General features: G+C 37.7%; 1 protein-coding gene across 2 annotated transcripts in view; it reads right to left on the bottom strand.

The window, feature by feature from the left end:
• The window catches only part of STK32A (serine/threonine kinase 32A), a 128,906-nt gene that overhangs the window by 62,916 nt on the left and 47,343 nt on the right, over window positions 1-18,647 (bottom strand). For both annotated transcript variants that reach the window (XM_027605843.2, XM_027605844.2), the window contains exon 5: window positions 75-248. In XM_027605843.2, coding sequence (XP_027461644.1) covers window positions 75-248 — 174 coding nt within the window. The remainder of the gene's footprint in view (window positions 1-74; window positions 249-18,647) is intronic.

Raw genomic sequence — 18,647 nt, 5'->3', positions numbered from 1 at the left:
CTTGTTGAATGCACCAGGTTGTGAATTCTCTCCTGTACATTCAGTGCAAGGCTGTCCCCTTGGACCTAACTGACCTGTGGATGATGCGCTGGCTCTGCAGGTAGTCCAAGGCCATGGCCAGCTCACAGATGAAGAGCTTCACGGTATCTTCCTGGAAACGGACATTCTGCTGCAGGTGATAACGCAGGTCCCCGCCCAGCAGGAGGTCCACTACCATGAACATATCCTCCTCATCTTGGAAGGAGTACCTGGAATAGAGTTAGAAATGAAAGTATATTAAATACATTTACACACTACAGCGTCCCAGAGGCAAATGACACCTCATAGATCAGAACAGAGTGTTCTTTAGCGAAGAGTTCAAGCTTTGGTTGCAGATGGTCTGTCTATCTTTGCTCTATGATCCTGGACCTTCAGTTTCCACATGTGTGAAGGGGAATAATAAGAATGCCTACCACATTTGGTCATAGTAAAGAACAAATAGAACATTTAATGTCTTGCCTGACATATAGTAAGCACTCAATAACTATTAGCTTACAAAGCTATAAAGCTCAGGAACTAAAGAAAATCCCACTCGTCCACGTACCATTAACCATCATATCCTAACCACACTACCGCAGGAGGTCCATAAAATATGAATTATGAGGCTTCCTTGAACCATTCTCATTCCCATTTTTCCACATGATCAACTTCATTGCCCAGCAACCTTATAACAAATCATGTACCACATTAATGATAAGAAAAAGATACAAAAGGGCAATAAAAAAATGCATAGTACAAGGAAGTAATTCACTTTGGGATGGGGAGGTAAGGGAAAGCTTCTCAGCAGAAGCGAGACCTGAGTTACATTTTGAAGGATGGTGACAGTAATAACCACAAAATAAAGCTAGTGTCACTGATGTCTCCATTGAGCCTCTTCTCTGGGGCAGGTGCTGAAGCCCTCTACAAATGGCACCCCATGGGCCCCCAAATGCTGCTTTTAAGCTCCCACTTTAGAAATGAGGAAATCAAGGCCAGGTGAAGCAATAGGCACAAAGTCAAATACCTAATACATGGTAGAGCTGAAGAGTTCTCCAGGTCCCAAAGTAAGATTTGATAGACAAAAATAGCCTGCACTAAGCACAGACATGGGAAAGAACATAGCGTGAGTGGAGAAAGGAAAATAGTTTGGGTTTGCTCTAAAAACGACAACAGGTATGAAGGGGAAGCTTGAGCCTAGAGACGAACACAGGGCAGATCCCATGACAGGTGCCTGTTCACAAGTCTGTAGGCATTGGGGTGACATTGAAGAGTTTCAAGCAGGACGTACGATCAAGCATGGACTTCACACTTGAGGGAGCATGGGGTGGAGAGATGGGAAGGGTAAATGAGACACAGAAGAGCAGAACTGGCCTCTGCTGTTTGCAGAGAGCCTCTTGTAAAAAAAAAAATGCATTCCTGCTGCTATGATTTATTTTGTTCTTTCAAAGCAAAGACATGATTTCTAGGCACAATAATGCTCTCTGAATCAGCACTGTTTTGACATGTTTCTTTTGACATAATGTCCCTGAGATCACATTTTAAACTTTTATTTGAATCAAAGAATTAAGTGTCTTTGAGCAGTGCCCAGGGATGCAAACTAATTCCTGGTGACAAATTCTTTGCTCAGGAAAGAAATGTAGACTATCAATAACTGAAGAACTGTACTTAGTATTTTTTCGTCTTTATAACAATCATTGTGCTAAAGGAGAAGGTGGGGACTTGCAAGGAAAAGAAACAAGAGAAATTCAATGAATCATTAATCTGAGGCAGTAACATTCTAACGAAGACTAACAGTCCCTGATGCTTACTTGTCCAATGAATAAAATTTTGCTTATCACTGAAGACTGATTCACATAGAAGATGACAGAAATGAAGCCCTTGGGGGAGTTTAGACAGAAACACAGGAGGTGCTTTTTAAAAATCTGACAATGAATACATTTTTGGTGTTGTCTTCTGGAAATGATATTCTTCACCTCCAGTGTGATGACTGGCTGGTCATCCCTGCCATAGGTTTAATGGGCACCAGAAAAATTTCCTGGACCCAGGCTGTTTGGTTCACAAATTTCCCTCTGCACTACTGCGCATTATATTTGTTGTGTTTTAAAGGTCTTTCAGTAAGCAACGATGTGCTAAAAAACATGTAATCATGCCTGGGACCTGTTGTACCTTTGGCTGCTTTCAGCTAATGATCCCTCAGGGGATGAGTGAGGTCTCTTCGGATTGGTGGCAAGTGGGGTAGGAGTGGTGATATGGGGGAGGCTTGGGTATCACAAAAAGAAGAGATGTCAAGGCAAACAGCCTAGGCAGACCAAGCGAGCATACAGGGCAGCTGTTGACTGCGTTCAGCTCCCATGGGAGGTCAGAAACCTGGCGACATACCAGAGGACTCCTGTCCCATCTTCACTGAACTCTAAGGAGGGGCAATGGTATTATTAAATTCGCCCTGATGAACAACCATTTTTACTGAGACTTGAGTGAAGCTATTTTTATTCCAAGAACAGATAGATAAAGGTGTCAGTCATAGGCAAGTTAACAACAGTGTTCTGCCATGCAAGGGATTATTAATCAAAGAAAGAAGAAGCCCAGGCAAGAGACAACATGCTTCCCTTGTCCAGTATGAATACAAATTTATTTAATATGGGGCCAGGTTTGGCTATTAAGAATCATTTTTCTCCTTCAGCACATCAGATCTGAAGCCCTTTATACATATCTTAAAAACTCTCAGAGAAGGGGAAGATAAGTATTTGATTATACAGAACCAAATCCAGTAAAATATGTGGGCCTAATATAGTTCGGTGATAACTAGAACATGCAAGTTCATACCATAGTCTGATATTTATTGATAAAAGAGTAAGAGCTTCCTTATACCTTGTCCATTTATCACAGAGACTCACTGTTGCATTTCCATGACTTTTATTTCTTAGCTGACAGCTCCAAAAATACTAAGCCTGGTCCCAGTGCCTATGAGATGCAATGCAGTGTGCTCAGTAGGATAAGAGATAATCAACAGAAGACTACCATGTATTCCACCCTGTTCCATCATGTTTGACCCAGACTATGGTTGTAGCTATTCATAGCTTTCTCTGGATAATCTTGGACCTCTCCAGTCCTTTCTACACACCCCAGTTATATTTTTACACTGTGAGCCTTGTATCGTCCAGCCACATAAAACCCTTTCACCTCTTTCCATGGTCTATAGGATCCTGTATGGCCTGTCTCTGTTTACTTTTTCAGACTTAACTTTAGATCTCTTCCATCCCTTATCTAGTAATTCTTGCTCTCTCCAGCCTTAGAAGACTGCTATGTGGTGTGGCCCGTGCCTATGTTTGCGATGCTGTCCACTGCCCGGTTCTTTTCATCTTTCACCCTCAGCCCAAGTGACACTTCTCACAGAGATATTTCTAATACTCCGTATTAAATCAGGTCACCTTGTTACATACAATGCCATATTCTTGTTCACAGAAGTTAGCATAATTTGAAAATACTTTCTTGTGTGCTTTTGGCTTAACTGTTTTCATTCCCACTATGCTACCAGGATGCATGCCAGCTTTTACTCATCCTTGACTCCTGAGCACTTATATACTGCCTGAAATGTAGCCTCTACAAATAGCTGCAGAAAAAAAATAACAAATTAATAAATGAACTAAAGAAAGAAAAAGGTTAAAACACAAGCTTTGGGTGTGTGTGATATACATACATTCCTTAGGTTCTATTCTTTTTTCTTTTTTAAGAACAACCAGATCTGTTTTTTTAATTTAAATTCAGTTAATTAACATATGATGTATTATTGGTTTCAGAGGTAGAGGTCAGTGAGTCATCAGTCTTACCTAACACCCAGTGCTCATCACATCACATGCCCTCCTTAATGTCCATCACCCAGTTACCCCATTCCCCCACCTCCCCCCCCTCCAGGAACCCTCAGTTTGTTTCCTATATTTAAGAGTCTCTCTTGGTTTGTCTCCCTCTCTGATTTTGTCTTCTTTTTTCCTCTTCCCCTATGATCCTCTGTTTTGTTTCTTAAATTTCGCATATAAGTGAGATCATATGATACATGTCTTTCTTTGATTGACTTATTTTGCTTAGCATAACACCCTCTAGTTCCATCCATGTCATTGCAAATGGCAAGATTTCATTTTTGATGGCTGCATAGTATTCCGTGCGTGTGTCTGTGTGTGTGTGTGTGTGTGTGTGTGTGTGTGACATATATATATATCACATCTTCTTTATCCATTCATCTGTGGATGAACATCTGGGCTCTTTCCATAGCTTGTCTATTGTGGACATTGCTGCTATAAACATTGGGGCACAGGTATACAAGTGCCCCTTTGGATCATTACATTTATATCTTTGGGGTAAATACCCAGTAGTACAATTGCTAAGTCATAGGGTAGCTCTATTTTTAACTTCTTGAGGAACCTCCATAGTATTTTCCAGAGTGGCTCCACCAGCTTACATTCCCACCAACAGTGTAAGAGGGTTCCCCTTTCTCCACATCCTTGCCAACATCTGTCATTTTGTGACTTGTTAATGTTAGCCATTCCGACTGGTGTGAGGTGGTATTTCATTGTGGTTTTGATTTGTATTTCCCTGACGCTGAATGATGTGGAGCATTTTTTCAGGTGTCTGTTGGCCATTTGGATGTCTTCTTTGCAGAAATGTCTGTTCTTGTCTTCTACCCATTTCTTGATTGGATTATTTGTTCTTTGGGTGTTGAGTTTGATAAGTTCTTTATAGATTTTGGATACTAGCCCTTTATCTGATAAGACATTTGCAAATATCTTCTCCCATTCTGTCAGTTGTCTTTTGGTTTTGTTGACTGTTTCTTTTGCTGTGCAAAAGCTTTTAATCTTGATGAAGTCCCAATAGTTCATTTTTGCCTTTGTTTCCCTGGCCTATGGAGATGTGTCTAGCAAGAAGTTCCTGCAGCCAAGGTCACAGAGGTTGCTGCCTGTGTTCTCCTCTAGGATTTTGATGGATTCCTGTCTCACATTTAGGTCTTTCATCCATTTTGAGTCTATTCTTATAAATTAGTATGATTACCAACTAAGTTCGAAGAAGTCACTCATGCTTGAAGCTGTCTCATGGAAGCCATCTTGAGATAAATCTGAATCTGAGCATTGGAAGAGATCTAAAATATTTCCAATGCAACATTTTTCAAATTGTGGCTTATAAACTATTAATGGGTTATGAAATCAGTTTGGTTGGTTCTAACAAACACTTTTTTTTTAAAGAAATAAAATAGATTGAATAGCATAGAAAAAAACCATCACTTATGAAACTTTTGGTTTTGTGAATATGTATGTCTCTGTGAGTATATCTACTAGATTGTGATGAAAAATATATTTCTTCCTATGGTTTGCAGTCAAAAAAACTTGTAAATCGTGACACTAGGAGAACCTGCTGCCTATTGCAGAACTGTTGTGCCAAATCTTCATTCAGACTCTACCTTAGCAAGGGTCGGTTCTAATATCATTATCTAGAAAAACAAAGGAGATGAGTTACTGATATTAGTTACTGCTTCTAAAAGCATTCAGGTTTTGGAGAAAAAGTATATTGATTGATTCATCAAAGAATCAATTAAAAACACACTTAAGAAAAATACAGTTAGAAAATATATGGGGGTGCCTGGTTGGTTCAGTAGGTTAGGGATCCAATTCTTGATCTTGCTCAGGTCTTGATCTCATGGTTGTGAGTTTGAGCCCTGCACTGGGCTTCACACTGGGCATGGAGCCTACTTAAATAAATAAATAAATAAATAAATGTCAGATAGGTCTGGGTTTAAATATCACATGTGAATTTGGAGCAAATCTTTTAAACTCAGGTTATCTGCACATTGGTAGTAATTTTATGCACCATGTGGCAAAGAGTATATTAGGTATAACATTTGTAAAGTAATTAGCATAAAGCATGGCACATAACATAGTGGTAAAGAACATGGTCTTGGGGCCAGACTGCTCGTGTCCAAATCCCAGCTCTTCCCTTTAATGTCTTTATAACTGGAAGAAGTTACATGAGCCCTCAACACCCCCATCTACAATGGTACAAACCTCACAGGGCAATTGGGAAGTGAATTAATACATATTAAGTACTTAAAACAGAGCTTGGAAGATAGCTTGCAATAGGTAAATGTTAGCTCTTATTTTAATTACCTTTCTTCTTCCACCCACGAATGTAATATAGCTCTGGTATTAAGCAGATTAATTGTATGCAGTTATTTCCCATTATTTCATAAGATGAAATGTCATATGAAGACATTTACTGCCAATGATATAAGCCACATCATGCTCACTAATTGGACTTTTTACTATGTGTCAGATACCATGCTAGGTACTTTATGTGTATTATTGTATTTATTATTATGTATTATGTATTGTATTTAATTGTTACTGCAATATCTCCATTTTTACTGATCATAAGAATTCAGGTTTAACTCTCAAAAAATTAGCAATTCAAGTCCATCAACATATTTAAAAAATTCTACACCAGGACCAAATGAGACTAACACCTGGAAATCAATTAATGTAATACATAATATTAATAATTAAAGGAAAAAACATAAGATCATCCCATTATATACAGGAAAAGCATTCCACAAAACACTCATTCATGATAAAACTCTTAATAACTCAACAAACTTGGAATAAAAGAGAGTTTATTCAATCTGATAAAGGGCATCTGTGATAAAACCTACAGTAACCATCATACTTAATGGAGAAAGACTGAAGGCTTTCCCTGTAAGATCAGAAGCAAAGCAAGATCATCTGCTCTCACTTCTATTGAATATAGTACTGTAGGTTCTAGCCAGTGTAATTAGCCAAAAGAAAATAATAATAATAAATCAGTAAAAGACATCCATATTGGAAAGAAACAAAACTACCTTTAATCACACACATGATTCAGCATATAGAAAATCGTAAAAAACCACACACACAAAAAACTATTAGAATAAATAAAACAGCAAGGTTGCAGGATAGTAGATCAGTATACAAAAATCAATTGCATTTTTCTAAATAAGTGATGAACACTATGAAAATGAAATAAAGAATATGGTTGCATTCATTAAAGTTTCAAAAAGAATAAAATGCTTAGGAATAAATTTAGGAACCTTGTGCAAGACCCCTACACAGAAAATTATAAAACTTTGCTTAAGAAAATTAAAGAAGATCTAAATAACTAAAGACTACTCCATGTTCATGGATTGGAAAACTCAAATATTGTTAAGATGTCAATTATGCCCAAATTGATTTATAGAGTCAGTGCAATCCCTATCAAATTCCCAACAGGCTTTTTGCTTTTGCATAAGTTGACAGGCAGCTCCTAAAATTTACAAGGAAATGCAAAACATCTAGAATAACCAAAATAATTTTGAAGAGGAAGAAAATAAGACTTTGACTTTCCAATTTCTACATGTCCTATAAAGCTATAGTTATTAGGACAGTGTGGTACTGGCATATTGACCTATGTATCAGTGGAAGAGAATTAAGAGTCCAGAGATAAAGCTTCATAGTCACTTGATTTTTGGCAAAGGTGCTGGGAAAGGAGAGTTGGTTTAACAAATGATGCTGAGACAGTTAGCTATCCACTTCCAAAAATGATGAAATTAGACCACACCATATAAAACAGTTAACTCAAATGGGTCCTAGACATAAATGTAAGTGCAAATACAATAAAATGTTTAGAATAAAACATAGGATAAAATCTTTGAGACATAAGAAGAGGCAAAAGATTCCTAGATACAATACGAAAGCAAAGTCCATTAAAAAATTGATGAATTAGACATTATCAAAATTCAAAACTTTTGCACCTCAAAAGGCACCATTAAGAGAATGAAAAGGCAGGTAGCAGACCGGGGAAAAATATTTGCAAAAAATATACTCAATAAGGAATTATATCCAGAATTTACAAAGGACTATTACAACTCAATAATAAGACAACCCAAACAAACAATGGACCCAGCTACAAATAGATATTTCACTAAGGAGAATACAGATGAAAAGACGGGCAGCATCACTAGGAATCAGAAAAGTGGAAATTAAAATCATAAATGTCACACGTATCTGAATGGCTATAATAAATAAGAGGTGGTAAGTGTTAGTTTAGGATGCTGAGAAAAGGGAACTCTGATACGCTGCGGGTGAAAAAGTAAATGGTGCAATCACTTTGGAAAACGGTTTGTGAGTCTCTCAAAAAGTTAAACATAATATTACCATTTCACCTAGCTATCTAACCAAGAGAAATAAAAACGTATTTCCATGCAAAGACTTGTACACAAACATTCATTGCAGCATTATTCAGAACTGCCAAAAACTGAAGAAAGGCTAAATGTCCGTTAACTGGTGAATGGACAAAATGTGATACATTCATACAGTGGAATACTATTCAGCACTAAAAGAGGAATGATCTACTAGCACAGACTACAACATGGATGAACCTCATAAACATTAAGCTACTTGAAAAGAAGCCAGACATAAGAGATGACTTATTTATAATTTAATTTATATGAAATTGCCAGAAAAAAGCAAAAGTAGAGATACAGAAACTAGATTAGTAGTTGCCTGGGACTCAGGGTGGGAATGGGGATTAACCCTTAATGGGTAAAAGCAATCTTATTGAAAGGATGAAAATATCCATATATTGATTTATATCAATTACTGCACCACTCCATAAAATCATTGAATTGTTCCCTTGAAATGGGTGAATTTTATGACATGTTAAAATACACCTCAATAAAGTTGTTCTTTTTTAAAAAATGACAGTGAGTAGGGAAAGAAAGGATTATGGTGTAGAGAGGTTATATATTTGTTCAAGAATCATATGTTAGGAAGTTGTGGAAGCAGGACTGCATCTAAATCCACACGGTTAACCTACATGCTGTATGAGCAGTGACCAATATAGTTCATAAAAGAAAAAGCATCCAAAGCTTATAATAAAATCCTGCCAGGGAATAGAATAGTTATTTAAATGCCCTTTGAGTCAACTCCCAAAATTCAGTTTGTATGCCTCTAGGGTATTCTCATTCCAATGGTGGGACATTTCCGATCATCAGCCAGCCAGGCATCCATAGAAGAATTTTTAAGAACCAATGTTGTCCACGAGAGACGATGGACTCTGAAAAACCAACTGAGGGTTCTAGAGGGGAGAGGGGTGGGGGATGGGTTAGCCTGGTGATGGGTATTAAGGAGGGCACGTTCTGCGTGGAGCACTGGGGGTTATGCACAAACAATGGAGTCATGAAACACTACATCAAAAACTAATGATGTAATGTATGGTGATTAACATAACATAATAATAAAAAAATAAAAAGATTACAAGAAAAAAAAAGAACCAATGTTGTCCTATGCACTCAAAGGTTAGAACAATTAATCTGTGTTTTTCAGACTCTGGAAAGGGTGTGCTCACAGCAGGCTTTTCACAGTTTAGGAAAGGCACTACCTCTTGTGAGAAGAGATCCCTCAGGAATGGGTCAAGAGGAGGTTAGGGTATACTGTTCCAACTGTTAAGTTCAGATCTGAATTTTAAAACCTGCCTTTGGAGCAGTGGCCATCATATTGCTCCTCTCGTGGCTCTGTAGTAATTTTCCAAAGTACATCCAATGTGAAATACATAAAAAACCACAGTATTATTTCACCTAATTCATTTGCCATGACAACACAGAAAACCCAAGGTTTGCAAAAGTCTGATTTCAATAGTTTACAAAAACTACACCCAGCTGTTGTTGTGTGTGTGTGTGTGTGTGTGTGTGTGTGTGTGTGTGTGTGTGTGTGTGTGTGTGTATTTAACTGAAATGCCACAGCATGAATGACAAGCTGAGGTAAAGAAAGATTAAAGGTTTGGATAACACTGGAACCAACTTGAGACGACAGTCTAAATTCGCTCTGTTATAAATTTAGAGGGGGAGAATTTACAATCCAAATAAGCACGTATGCCTTCTATTCCTTAATGTATCCAAGTGAGAACACTTCCATAAGGTTTGATGAGAGCACGGTTGGTGAGGATATGGAGAAATGGGCACTCTCTTATGCTCTGATGGAGAGTAATTTGGTGAAAACTCCTTTGAAGACACCTCAGAAATATCTCTTCAAAAACAAAATGAAACAAAACCAAAAAAGCCCACATGGTTTTTGACCCTGTAATTTTATTGCCAGGAACTTTCACTATGGATACACTTGAAAAATTATAACAAGATGTACTTACAAGGAGACTCATTATATCACATAAAATAAAAAATAATTTGCACGCAATAGGGGAGCATGTAAATAAATTATGGTAAATTCACAGTACAACAATTTAAAAAAAATGAGGCAGATCTACATTCTGATATGAAAAGATTTCTAAGATATTATGAAGACAAGGTGAGGGAAAGAGCAATGTTATACTACAATATGTATTATAGGGTAGATGTTTAGTGTACATAAAAAGGATATATTTCAGGGGTGCCTGGGTGGCTCAGTTGGTTAAAGCATCTAACTCTTGGTTTTGGCTCAGGTCCTGATCTCAGGGTGGTGAGATCGAGCCCTGTGCATGGGCTTTGCGCTCAGTGGGGAGTCTGCTTGAGATTCCCTCTCTCCCTCTCCCTCTGCCCTTTCCTCCCTAACCCTGTGCTCTCTCGCTCTGAAATAAATAAATAAATCTTAAGAAAAGGATATATTTCAAAAGTATATATACACGCACAACCACAAAAGGAAAATAAATAATTATACGCATATGCTGATATATGCATAATTTTCTGAAAATATAACAACTAGTTATGCAAATGGTAGGATTATAAGTAATTTTATTTTTATTTATATTTATTTTACATTTTATTTACATTTTACTTTTTAATTATATTTTTATATTTAAAAGGCCTAATAAATATAACAAAAATATTTCCTTCTACCCTCATATGTCTAATTATGTTGTCTCCTTGCAACAAATAGTAAATAAGCCCTAGAGATCTACTTCATGGTCAAGTGGATATAGACTACAGTATTATAATCATCAAATTTGTAAGAGCTAGAACATAATGATTCTAACCACTAAAAAGAAAGGATCATTACACAACAAGATAGAGGTGCTGATTATCGCCACAATGGTAATCATAGTACGCTATACAAATGTATCAAATTAACATGTTGTACACCTTAAATTTGCACAACGTTATATGTCAAATACATTTCAATCAAAAAAGGAAAAAAAAAGGAAAAAAAAGATGTCATCTCATCAGGAAAGGAACTAATCCATTTGAGTCAGCTCTTGATCTATATAAAATACCCAAACTAGTAGTTTTTATCAGTTATTCAATGTTAACATTTCCCTAATTGTTCTAGAAATGTTACTTAAAAAAAACTTTTATAGAATATTTAGGTCCTATAAATGGATTCAAACAAGGTCCATACTTTGTCCTTGGTTTGTGTGCCTTTAAATCTTTTTTATTCTATAGCTTCCCTGACTGGCTCTTTTTGTCCTAGTAATTTTTTGTTGAAGAAGCAAAGTCATTTTTGCTGTAGCATTTCTGTAGTCTGAATTTTGCTGACTGCCTTCCTGTCATGTCTTTCTCCATGTTCCACAACTTTCTGTTCTTCATGAAAATTGGTGGTTGGATCCCACGGCTTGTTCAGATTCAGGTTTGATTTTTGGGGAGCAAGACCTCTTCATAGATGGTGTTGTGTACGTTTTTTATTATTATGTTCAGTTAGCCAACATATAGTACATCATTAGTTTTTGATGTAGTGTTCAACGATTCATTAGTTGCATATAGCACCCAGTGTTCATCACCACACATGCCCTCCTTAATACCCATCACCCAGTTACCCCAACTCCCACCCCCTCCCTTCTGTAACCCTCAGTTTGTTTCCCAGAGTCCAGGGTCTCTCATGGTTCATCTTCCTCTCTGATTTGTCCCCCTTCCGATTTCCCTCCCTTCCCCTGTGGTCCTCCTTGCTATTCCTTATGTTCCACTGATGAGTGAAACCATATGATAATTGTCTTTCTTTGCTTGACTTACTTCACTTAGCATAATCCCCTCCAGTCCCATCCATGTTGATGCAAATGGTGGGTATTCATCCTCTCTGATGGCTGAGTAGTATTCCATTGTATATATGGACCACATCTCCTTTATCCATTCATCTGCTGAAGGGCATCTTGGCCCCTTCCACAGTTTGGCTATTGGTGTTGTGTACTTTGATCAGAAGGTATATAAGAAATAAGTCTGTCTTTTCAAGGTGTTACCAGCTATTAATCTCCTGAATGGCTATCTCCAAGAATTCCTTAGGGGTTGTGATATTTGAATTCTATCATTTCTAATTTATATTTTAGTTGGAGTACTTTTAGAGAGTGAAAATGGTTGACCAGTTCTTTGGTTACTCTGACACAGAGTTCACATAAGAAAGGTAAAACCAATGCTTACATCTTCCTTTTATTTATCATTTTTCAAAATGACTTGGTTTCACAGAAGCCTCTGAAAGCAAGCAACAAGTTTTATTTTTTTTTAGACATAATAAACTCACAGTTTTGATGTTATCCCCCCTATTGATGTTCCGTTCATGATGCCCATTCTGTGGCCAGTAGATATACAGTCAAGTGGATCATGTGTTATTTTGATGCAACCCTAGTAGGCTTTGATGGCTTTTTGATCTCCTGATATGAAAAAATACTCCTGGCTATTTCGTAGGATTCCTCCTCCAAACTATTTGAGTGATAGAAGTGTTGTCACTGTTACTAGGTCTTTTCAATGGAGAGAGCTAGGAACAGATGGAGATATTTGGTATAGATACAATGTATAATGTGTACAGGAACACTCAAATGTAACCTAATGTAAATACATTGGAAGATCTTAATGATACTTTCTATTGACATTCAAGACAACAGAAATTCTTAATCTCATCAGTATAATACCAGTGATTCCTTTCTCCCTTACTGAAAATCTTGGTTCTCAGGGATTTTGAGATCTCTCAAGGAGGGTTCACCAAATAATCCTTCGTTGTTTGCTTTATCCCATCATATATAAAAAAACACTCTCAGAATTGCAACATGAACACTACCTCCTACAACACCATTACTACAAACACTTTAAGATGTTTTTGCTATTCTTTTTTGTCATTGAGCTATATTTCACCAATGATGTACAGTAAAGTTATTGCTTGAAGGTTACTTGGAATAGAATATTTCTGTGTGGTGATGCCACAAACTGGATATATACTTAGGTTAACTTGTTTCATTTTATGTTGCATTTTTTGGAATTCTTTTTAAAATTTAATTCTGTTTTATAGTTATGTAAAATATTTATGTTTTCAAAGTGAAATCTGCAAAACAAGGTATATTGAGAAAACTCGAGATTCTATCTCTATTTCTTGTAATCCCTCCATCTCTTCATTAAAACTTTTTTGAAAATATTTTTATTGCAGTAAAATGTATATAGTATAAAATTTATCATTTTAACCTCTTTAAGTGTATACTTCAGTGACATTAAATGCATTGACACTGTTGTGCAAACATCACCACTATGTACTCCAGAATTTTTCTTCATCCCATACAGACCCTGTACCCATTAAATAACCCCTCATTCTTCCTTCTCCACACACCTCTATTTTCTGTCTCTATGAATTGGTGTATTCTAGGCACCTTGTCTAAGCGGAATCATACCATGTTTCTCCTTTTGTATTTGGCTTATCTCCCTTACCATAGTGTTTTCAAGGTTCATTCATATTGTAGCATGTGCCAGAATTTCATTCTGTTTTAGGCTGAATAAGATTCAAGTGGATGCATATGCCATGTTTTGTTGATCCACCCATCTGTTGATGGATATATGTCTTGTTTTTACCTTTTGATTGTTGTAATAATGTTGCTATGAACATGAGTGTACAAGTAACTGTTTGAGTCCCTGCTTTCAATTATTTTAGTACATGCTTAGAAGTGGAATTCCTGGATTGTATGGTAATTCTACATTTAACTTTTTCAGGAAGCACCAAAATGTACTCCACAGTGGCTTCACCATTTTACATTCCTACTGGCAATGCCCAATGGCTCCATTTTCTTCACAACCTTACCAACACCTTTTACTTTCTATTTAAAAAAAGCAGTAACCTTTCCAATCAGTGTGAAGTGCTATATCATTTTGGTTTTAATGTGCATTTCCCTAGTGTCTAGCAATGTTGAACACATTTTCATGGGCTTATTGGTCATTTGTTTATCTTCTTTGGAAAAAATATCTCTTTAGACACTTTGTCCATTTTTAAATCAAGTTATTTCTCTTTTTTGTTATTGAATTGCAGGAGTTCTGTATATATTCTAGATGCAAGTCCCTTATCAGATACATAATTTGCAGATATTCTCTCCCATCCTGTGGATAGTCTTTTCACTTTCTTGATGTTGTCTTTGAAGGACAAATGTTTTTCATTTTGATGGGGTCTAATTTATCTGTTTTTTCCCTTTTGTAAACTGTGCTTCTGGTGTCCTATCCAAGAAACCATTGCCTAATCTAAGGTCACAAAGATTAACACCTATTTTTGTTAAAAAGAGTTTTATAGTCTTAGCTCTTACATTTAGGTCTACCATCCATTTTGAGTTCATTTTTGTGTAGAATGTGAGGTAGGGATCCAACTTCATTCTATGCATTTGGGTATCTAGTTGTCCCGACACCATTTGTTAGAAAGACATTTTCCCACAGAATTGTCTTAGCACCCTGGTCAAAAGTTAACTGACTGTAAATGTGAGTTTATTTTTAGATGCTCAGTTCTGTCCCATGACTGACTTTATGCCAGCACCACACTGTCTTGATTACCAAGATTTGGAGTAAGTTCTGGAATTGTGAAGTGTGAGCCCTCCAATTTTATTCTTCTTTTTCAAGACTGTTTTAGCAATTCCCTTGAATTTCTTAGATTTCAAATACTTTAAATTTCTATGTAAGTTTTCAGGTCAGCTTGTCAATTTTTGCAAGGAAGCCAACTGGGATTTTGATGGAGATTGTATAGAATCTGCAGATGAATTTGAGGCCACATTGCTTTTTCCACTTAACAGTATATTCTGGAGTGTAGACCTTAATAGTAGCTAGAGCTATTTCCCAGTCCCTCTCTCAGCTGCATAGAGTTGCATTTATGGATGGCACATGTTTCATCAAGTTTTTGCCTATTGGAGGACATTTGGGTTGTTTCCAGTTTCTTGCTCTCACTGATAGTGCAACTGAAAAAAATTTTGCAAATGTCTTTTTGTATTCTGGACAGAACAACTTCGGGGTAAATTGCTAGGAGTGGGTTTGCTAAGATAATTTTTTTTTTAAAAAAAAGGGTAAGGCCTATGTAATGTTTGCTCTATATTGCCAAATTTATCTCTGCAGAGGGTGTTTATCATTTTGAGTTCTCAGCAGCGATAGATGAGAGAGCCTATTTCTTCATATTCTCTCTCTAGAGTGTGTTATCAAACTTCCAGAAGTTTTCAACTTCAGAAAAACCAAGCAGTAGAGGAAGAAGATTTGAAACTTATGAAGTGATCTTTCCTGGTCTCATAAGTAGTCTTATAAAGTTCTTCGAGGAAGAAAAACACACCTTCCATGCCCTCATCAAAACACACAGAAATGATCTCATCCACTCTTGTCCATCTTGTGTGTACAGTGTATTTAGGTTAAACACCCACATATCCAAAATTCATCAACACGGATAATTGAGAATTTATGTAGATCTTTTTAGCAGTAGTTGGAATGAATTTGAGGGAACTACCTTAAAATAGTTATAATAATTGTTCATGAAAACTTCCTTTTTAGCCACAAGAAACTTCTATGTACATCTCAGGAGACCTAAAGAGTCTGGGTTTATCTCCCCTACACCTTAGAATTTCCTGACCTCTTCTAGCCAGACATAAATTAAATGTTACCCTCTGTGTTTCCCTCTCTGCACTTCCCCAGCAGTCTGCCATTTCTTTATAGAACACTCCAGAAACTTAGCTGTAAATGGTTGCATTGTATCATATTGCATTATAACCATTAGAATTTTTTTTTTTGCCTGAATTTCTCATTTGGCTGGACAATTTGAGAAATTTGTGTTTTCTCATCTCTGTTTCCATCAGCGACCCCTGGCATATAGCTCGGTACCTAATGAACAATTGTTTAGTCAGTGGCCATTTTACACATATTTATTGTATATTTACTTGTACAAGGTGCTGAAGCTAAAGAAGGAAACCCAGGAACCCAGGAGGAAATAGAAATAAATATTTGTACGACAAATATGTAGTTATAAAATGTGCTAGAGGCCGTGAAAGAAAAGTGCAGGACACCAGGATAGAAGCTGACAGAGGACCTACTGTTGATTGATGGGGGGGGGGGGGGCGGGGAGGGGAGGGGAGAGAGGTCAGGAAACCTTAGACAATGTAAGACAGGTACCTTCCTGCTTGGAGTCATGGACTACAGCCTCCAATAAAATGAGCAAAATACAATTTACACAATGAAAAAGACTGGGTGATTTTTAAAAATCACACATAACAGCTTGCTGACTGTTTTCCCGATGTTCTGATGCAGTAGTTGATTTTCCCCAAGCCCTGACCTTTCTCTGGACAAAGATCTGAATGCAATTTTGTGATCTGCCAGCTCATCTGTACTGGCTCTGGAGATGTTATTTATGAAGCTTCTCTGGGGAAATTTTGGCTATTATTATTTTCTACAGAATCTCTTGAGACAGTTACCTCAGAGAATAACACAGCCAGTAAGCAGACAAAGGGGAATAACACCATCTTGCTACTTACATAAAAGCAAAAGCCAAGACACAAGCTCCGATGATAATGAAGAACAATTAAGTCAGACTCTTACCCATAGAACTTACCAGGTGTCCAGAGGAAAAAAGTGTTAGAAGTTAAAATTTTTTGTGCTTCCTGGGAATTAGAGACCAACTGCAGAGAGACATTTGAGTGGGACGACTTTGGATCACTGATGGGATCGCAAACGGCCACTTGTGACCCAGAGAGTGGCTGGGGAGGTCCCCAGGCTGCTAGGAGGTCCGAGAGGCACCCAGAGAGTGGCTGGGGAGGTCCCCAGGCTGCTAGGAGGTCCGAGAGGCATCCAGAGAGTGGCTGGGGAGGTCCCTAGGCTGCTAGGAGGTCCAAGAGGCGCTGAGTCACACATCTGGGTTGGCTATTTCTCCAGAGAGGATGAAGTGGAGAGACAAAAAGTTCATCTGGGCACAGGGTATGATCTACCCTCTGCCTGTCTAGCCAGAAATGCTTCCTTGCCGACCAGGTTCCCTAAGTCTCCGAATTCCAGGGTCAGGGGAGGGCTTCCCAGCACTGCTGCCCAACAAAGAGATTCTTCCTTGTGTCCTGCATGCCCTCCTTTTAGTCTCGCCATTTGTCATGCTCCGCACTTCCTTCACCTGACTAGTGGTTATAGTCTAACCAGACCAACTGCGTCTTCAGACATATTTTGACATTTCTGCCTCTGACACCCATCTCCTGGGGCTTTTCTGTCCATCTCTATTTCTGATATCCAGTGGTTGGAACTCTTCCAGGAAAGCAGGGAGGAGCATTATGTTTTATCTCAACCTGGAGGATATTCAGTTATAACGTGATTTTGTTCCACTACAAATATTATTGTTTATCAGGTTAAATGGCTCTTTAAAAATTCTTATTGATTTTACAGTTGTATATAATTTTTAAAAGTTTGGCTTTAGAGTTTTAGAAGTTGTGATGCCTATATAAGCAACATTCTAATAAAATATAAGCTAACACTGAAGGTGTTAGAGAATTTGGAAGGGTGGGATTTGGAATCCAGATTTACCATCACTTTCTGGTTTTGTGGTTTGGGCAAAGACTCAAACTTCTCATCTTCAGCTGACTCATCTTTATAAGGGGACAAATACTAATTCCTATTTTATAGAATCTAGTATATGAAGATATATAGGATGATGTATGCAGTATTTGAGCATACCCCCTCAAAAATAAGTCCTCAAAAATACTAGCTGTCTGAGAAAGTGACTCTACAGATGCATGATTTCCTTAAGTACCCCCCAGCAATCTACTTCTGAAGTCTACTTCTGGAAAATAGACTTTTCAATTCGTCAAGCTTTGGTATGGTGAGGATATCTCCCCCACTTAAACTTCAGTCCTGATTAAACATACCTGGATTAAAACAGCAACAAACTAACATCTATCACGGGCACTCTCAGAAGAAAAAAACACAAAGTTGTGCTGACTGGATTCACTTTACATTTATAACCACAGGTCGCACATAGATACTTAGAAAATCCAATTCTAGGGCGCCTGGGTGGCTCAGTCAGCTAAGCATCAGCCTTCAGCTCAGGTGATGATCCCAGGTTCCTGGGATGGAGCCCCACATCGGGCTCCCTGCTCAGTGGGGAGCCTACTTCTCCCTCTCCTGCCTGCTCTTGCTCTCTCTCTCTCTGAAATAAATAAATAAAACCTTAAAAAAAAATAGAAAATCCTATTCTAATTCTCAATTAGTTTCATACATTCCTTCACCCAGCAGCTTCTCTCCCCACAGTTTCCTGGACTATGCCCACTCCTCATTCTCGGTTGATGACCTCATGTGTCACGGTGGGATTGGCATGAGAACTCCTTCATCTGCCCACCAACACATCCACCGGCTTGCGAATCTGTGCGCTTACATACTCTGCCTTCTCTCCTAGTACGTGGAAGCACTGCCCCACTTC

This window comes from Zalophus californianus, chromosome 5 (assembly GCF_009762305.2).
Source record: "Zalophus californianus isolate mZalCal1 chromosome 5, mZalCal1.pri.v2, whole genome shotgun sequence".
NCBI classification, from domain to species: domain Eukaryota; kingdom Metazoa; phylum Chordata; class Mammalia; order Carnivora; family Otariidae; genus Zalophus; species Zalophus californianus.
Note: the sequence above shows the minus strand (reverse complement) of the source record. Positions and strands in the feature narration are given on the sequence as shown.